Source organism: Procambarus clarkii, chromosome 50 (assembly GCF_040958095.1).
Source record: "Procambarus clarkii isolate CNS0578487 chromosome 50, FALCON_Pclarkii_2.0, whole genome shotgun sequence".
Classification (NCBI taxonomy): domain Eukaryota; kingdom Metazoa; phylum Arthropoda; class Malacostraca; order Decapoda; family Cambaridae; genus Procambarus; species Procambarus clarkii.
This window is the reverse complement of record NC_091199.1, coordinates 5,337,351-5,344,199: the sequence shown is the minus strand read 5'-3', so window position 1 is coordinate 5,344,199 and position 6,849 is coordinate 5,337,351. Positions and strand designations below refer to the sequence as shown.

Below are 6,849 nucleotides of genomic sequence, written 5' to 3'. Positions count from 1 at the left end.
CACCTGAAGACAAGACGGCTCCTTCCCGAACGCTTCTCTCATAATAGCCTGAAACAAACACACACGGCGCTTAATACACGCTGTCCTTGTTTCAGCGTCAATGTCGGTGTTTTTGTGCTAAAAATCTATATTTATTTGTGAATATAATATGTATTGAGTTTGTAAAAGTGACCCAAATAGCGAGCAATTGTTCACATTAATTTTTGAAGGCTCTTGATTCACCAATAGGTTAAAAATGCAACTGTTTAGCCTATTTAGCCTAATCAGAAGCCTATGAATCCAAGAAACCCACCTAACCTATCCAAGGCAGATGTATAGAAAACGTCGATATTAAATGGTTTTAATATTTCATAATGCGTCGCATTTTTAACGGATTGAACGATTTCATAAAAAGAAAAAGGATTGATGGAACGTTAAGTTGGACAGAATTGACGTAACGACGTAACCACAACGTCATTTTCACTACTATTACGTTGATAAAACGTTGTAATAACGTTCACAAATCCTGGTCCTCTCACTACATCACATTTTCTTTACGAGATCGAGCAATCCGTTAGAAAAAGAGACGCGTTATTAAAAAAATAAGAGTACCGTAACATTGACGTTTTCTATATATCAACCTCGAAGGGTTAGATGGGTTGCCTGGGTTGGTATCCGCTTCTCGTCAGGCCAAACAGTTCAATTTTTTACGGAATGGCAACATGTAAGGGACAAGTTCTGGACACGTTCCCCACCGCTGTCTGCACTACTGCCCTCCCAACCTCACCATGACGTGACTACCTTAACATTCACACGCCTATATTCTCTAACATTCACATTCCTATATTCTCTAACATTCACATTCCTATATTCACTAACATTCACACTCCTATATTCTCTAATATTCACACTCCTATATTCTCTAACATTCACACTCCTATATTCTCTAATATTCACACTCCTATATTCACTAACATTCACACTCCTATATTCTCTAATATTCACACTCCTATATTCACTAACATTCACACTCCTATATTCTCTAATATTCACACTCCTATATTCTCTAACATTCACACTCCTATATTCTCTAATATTCACACTCCTATATTCACTAACATTCACACTCCTATATTCTCTAATATTCACACTCCTATATTCACTAACATTCACACTCCTATATTCTCTAACATTCACACTCCTATATTCTCTAACATTCACACTCCTATATTCTCTAACATTCACACTCCTATATTCTCTAACATTCACACTCCTATATTCTCTAACATTCACACTCCTATATTCTCTAACATTCACACTCCTATATTCTCTAACATTCACACTCCTATATTCTCTAACATTCACACTCCTATATTCTCTAACATTCACACTCCTATATTCTCTAACATTCACACTCCTATATTCTCTAACATTCACACTCCTATATTCACTAACATTCACACTCCTATATTCTCTAACATTCACATTCCTATATTCTCTAACATTCACACTCCTATATTCACTAACATTCACACTCCTATATTCTCTAACATTCACACTCCTATATTCTCTAACATTCACACTCCTATATTCTCTAACATTCACACTCCTATATTCTCTAACATTCACACTCCTATATTCTCTAACATTCACACTCCTATATTCTCTAACATTCACACTCCTATATTCTCTAACATTCACACTCCTATATTCTCTAACATTCACACTCCTATATTCACTAACATTCACACTCCTATATTCTCTAACATTCACACTCCTATATTCTCTAACATTCACACTCCTATATTCTCTAACATTCACACTCCTATATTCTCTAACATTCACACTCCTATATTCTCTAACATTCACACTCCTATATTCTCTAACATTCACACTCCTATATTCTCTAACATTCACACTCCTATATTCTCTAACATTCACACTCCTATATTCTCTAACATTCACACTCCTATATTCACTAACATTCACACTCCTATATTCTCTAACATTCACACTCCTATATATTCACCAACTTGAGTATACTCAGTAACATTCACTTTACTAAACAAAAAAGGTGAATTGCAGGCGACGAGTCACAATAACGTGGCTAAAGTATGTTGACCAGACCACACACTAGAAGGTGAAGGGACGACGACGTTTCGGTCCGTCCTGGACCATTCTCAAGTCGATTGTGACTTTTTTTTTAAAAAAAAAGGTGAGTTATTCGTGTGCAAAAATATACAGTTGCCAGGGGTCACTTTGCCTCACAGCGGCCAGCATCACTCAACGTGGGAGATAAAAATAGGTAACACCTCTACCAGCTGAGATGAGAATTATTTTACTGGACGTGGGAGTTTACTGTGGGACCTGCTGCTGCTGCGTGGGAGTTTACTGTACTTACCTAGTTGTGCTTGCGGGGGTTGAGCTCTGGCTCTTTGGTCCCGCCTCTCAACTGTCAATCAACTGGTGTACGGGTTCCTGAGCCTATTGGGCTCTATCATATCTGCATTTGAAACTGTGTATGGAGTCAGCCTCCACCACATCACTGCCTAATGCATTCCATTTACTAACTACTCTGACACTGAAAAAGTTTTTTCTAATGTCTCTGTGGCTCATTTAGGCTCTGCTTCCACCTGTGTTCCCATTGTGCGTGTACCACATGTGTTATATAATCCATCCTTGTCTACCCCTGTCAATTCCCCTGAGAATTTTGTATGTGGTGATCCTGTCTCCCTGGGCTCTTCTGTCTTCCAGCGACATGAGGTGTATTTCACATAACCTTTCCTCGTAGCTCATGCCTCTTAGTTCTGGTACTAAGCTGCTCAAGTTTTGAGATCATCAGTTAATTTGAATTGTTGCCGCCGGAGCCGGCTAGTTTATTGTGCACCCCATACTCATCCTGTGAGCGGTAGCGCAAAAAGCATTACAGAGGGCACAAAAGGTCTTTATCAGACCTCATCTTAGATTATTACATAAACAATTTCATCTATCCTTCACACCTTATAGTTACAATGTCAACTAGTTACAGAGAAAGTGCTATTACAAGAGCTACATATTTACAGTAAGTCATCATACATTAATGGTAGGTCTTATCGCTAATACATAATAGTTTGGACCAATGGGGATATTACAGAGTCATAGGGGAGCTTCTGTTTATTATTAGTCCTCACAATACACTACTTGTTTCTTAATCTCATATGTCGTTCATCTACCGGGAGCGAAGTATGGATACAGTGCAAGGATTTAAGGTAATTTATCCATGGTAATAAGATAGGTTGCCATATCATACAGCGTGAGCTTAGAGTTATCTCTAAATGGCTCAATTTTACAACAATCCAAGATATAGTGTTGGAGTGTGTGTCCCTGTCTTTGTCCACACACTTTACACTTTACTTCATCTAGATCCCTATACAAGCCGAACTGCCAGAGATACTTGTAGCCAAGTCTTATACGAGCTGTGACAACATCTGTTAGTCTACTGACTTTGTTACTTGCCCCATACACATGTTTTACTTCACACATTTCATTGTGATGAACAATGGACCTGCTAGTTCCAGTTTGCATAGTTCTACTGTCTTCAAATTCATCAAGGAGTTCTCGTCAAATTTCGTTTCGGTCCGTCCTGGACCATTCTCAGGTCATATGTGAGTCGAATGGTCCAGGACGGACCGAAACCTCGTCGTCCCACCATCTTCTGATGTGAGGAGATGAATATCTTCATATCATATCTTCAGCCACGTTATTGTGACTCATCGTCCTCATCAAGCCCAATCGTCTCCGCCAGACAGCTGTAGCTCAATAACCAGGCTGTGAGGTAGAATAGTGGGTGTGTAACGTTCAACAGCTGAGAGAATGATGGGGACCCAGCTATTGACCTCCGTATGGGGTCATGTGAGGCGCCTTTGTGTACATTAAGGTGTGGAATTCATTTTCAAATTGAAGATTGTTGGGTCCTGACCCGACCATACGGTGTGCCCCGACCCGACCATACGGTGTGCCCCGACCCGACCATACGGTGTGTTCCGACCCGACTATACGGTGTGCCCCGACCCGACCATACGGTGTGTCCCCGACCCGACCATACGGTGTGTCCCGACCCGACTATACGGTGTATCCCGACCCGACCATACGGTGTGTCCCGACCCGACCATACGGTGTGTCCCGACCCGACCATATACGGTGTATCCCGACCCGACCATACGGTGTGTCCCGACCCGACCATACGGTGTGTCCCGATCCGACTATACGGTGTGTCCCGACCCGACCATACGGTGTGTTCCGACCCGACTATACGGTGTGCCCCGACCCGACCATACGGTGTGCCCCGACCCGACCATACGGTGTGTTCCGACCCGACTATACGGTGTATCCCGACCCGACCATACGGTGTGTCCCGACCCGACCATACGGTGTGTCCCGATCCGACTATACGGTGTGTCCCGACCCGACCATACGGTGTGTCCCGACCCGACCATACGGTGTGTCCCGACCCGACTATACGGTGTGTCCCGACCCGACCATACGGTGTGCCCCGACCCGACCATACGGTGAGCCCCGACCCGACCATACGGTGTGTCCCGACCCGACTATACGGTGAGCCCCGACCCGACCATACGGTGAGTCCCGACCCGACCATACGGTGAGCTCCGACCCGACCATACGGTGTGTCCCGACCCGACTATACGGTGTGTCCCGACCCGACCATACGGTGTGTCCCGACCCGACCATACGGTGTGCCCCGACCCGACCATACATACGGTGAGTCCCGACCCGACCATATGGTGAGTCCCGACCTGACCATACGGTGAGTCCCGACCCGACCATACGGTGTGTCCCGACCCGACCATACGGTGTGTCCCGACGCGACCATACGGTGAGTCCCGACCCGACCATACGGTGAGTCCCGACCCGACCATACGGTGAGTCCCGACCCGACCATACGGTGTGCCCCGACCCGAGTCGTTATGGTCTACGGTAAATCACTCTGGTCTACACTCCTCTTCTTCCCTTAATGTTAAAACTTGTAACGTGTTTCAAGTTTGAAAGATTAATAGTGACATTTATAGAAGAACCGTTTTGTCAACAAAGTCAGCTGGCCGTCCAGTGATACCAACCATGTTTTGTCAACAAAGTCAGCTGGCCGTCCAGTGATACCAACCATATTTTGTCAACAAAGTCAGCTGGCCGTCCAGTGATACCAACCATGTTTTGTCAACAAAGTCAGCTGGCCGTCCAGTAATACCAACCATGTTTTGTCAACAAAGTCAGCTGGCCGTCCAGTAATACCAACCATGTTTTGTCAACAAAGTCAGCTGGCCGTCCAGTAATACCAACCATGTTTTGTCAACAAAGTCAGCTGGCCGTCCAGTGATACCAACCCCGTTTTGTCAACAAAGTCAGCTGGCCGTCCAGTAATACCAACCATGTTTTGTCAACAAAGTCAGCTGGCCGTCCAGTAATACCAACCATGTTTTGTCAACAAAGTCAGCTGGTCGTCCAGTAATACCAACCATGTTTTGTCAACAAAGTCAGCTGGCCGTCCAGTGATACCAACCATGTTTTGTCAACAAAGTCAGCTGACCGTCCAGTGATGCCAAGCCTCGACGAGAGCTGTGGACATGCGCCTTACAGCACTACTCTCACCCTTACTTTAGCTCCCACCAGAGGCACGTCACGACACGACAGACTTTCTACGCCGCATCGAAGATTACTGAGAGCCTCTTGCAGTGGGTTCACACCTTTTTCCACTGGATGTTACTACGCTATACCTTAGTATCCTTCAAGGTGAAGCAGCCCACAGAGTGGCGGATGTCTTCAGTCCAACCACTTGGGCTGGACGGTAGAGCGACGGTCTTGCTTCATACAGGTCGGCGTTCAATCCCCCGACCGTCCAAGTGGCTGGGTACCATTCCTTCCTCCCGTCCCCTCCCCCAAATCCTTATCCTGACCCCTTCCCAGTGCTATATAGTCTAATGGCTTGGCGCTTTCTCCTGATAGTTCGATTCGATTTCGATTCAACCAACACAGGGACGTGACCGCAGGAGACCACAGGGAAGCTGGCATAAGGAAGGCACCGTTCCGGGTCCTCATGGAGCACGTAATATCCTAAGCTAGCTTAGGATATTACCTTATCTTGTTACCGTATTACCTAGCTATCCTTAACTAGCTTTTGAAAAGATTGTTGACCAAGTTACATGCTACAAGTTGGGGACCTCGTCCAAGACACCATTTAATGTTTATTGTTTCCTTTCTTAGTAATAAATATCTGTTAAACCATTTTGTTTGCTCTTGTTCCTGCGAGGGTTCTAATTGGAAGAAATAAAGACGTAAATAAATCTGACCTATTGGACAGGACAATAAAGAAAGACAATCAAGGGGGGAGTTGACTACAGGACCCCCAGGAGAGGTGGGAGAAAGGTAAGTCACCAGTACCTCACCTTGAGGGTCTCAACACAAGACCTCAGCTTACTGAGCCCTGAGTTCCCGACCTGAGTTCCCGACCTGAGTTCCCGTCCTGAGTTCCCGTCATGATGACCTTAAACTCCTCCACAATTTGATAGTAATCCTGGTGGTTGGTCAGTGAGTGGTGTGAAATAGTGTTAGAGGAAGTAGTAGCACCAAGACCTGCTTCATCTGTGTGTGTTACAATTTGCTGCAAATTGGGAGGTTCCTGTCTGAGAGATCAACCAGTCCATGCGTCTTGTTACAGCCATGTTAACGATGCGGTCCACAACAGCTCTCTAAAACTTCCAGGTATCAATCTAATGCTTAAACAAAGGCACGAGGTGAAAGAAAGCCCCTGTCTATTTGTTTCTCTCACGTCCGGGTTTCGAACCTGAAACTTGCGGGAATCAAAGTTGGTCACCACTC

General features: G+C 44.9%; 1 protein-coding gene across 1 annotated transcript in view; it reads right to left on the bottom strand.

The window, feature by feature from the left end:
* Positions 1 to 762: 762 nt before the first annotated feature.
* LOC138351575 (dynein heavy chain-like) overlaps positions 763 to 6,849 on the bottom strand; it is a 19,391-nt gene continuing 13,304 nt past the window's right edge. Inside the window, exon 3 of the mRNA XM_069303369.1 lies at positions 763 to 1,996. Within this exon, the coding sequence (XP_069159470.1) occupies positions 763 to 1,996 (1,234 nt within the window). The remainder of the gene's footprint in view (positions 1,997 to 6,849) is intronic.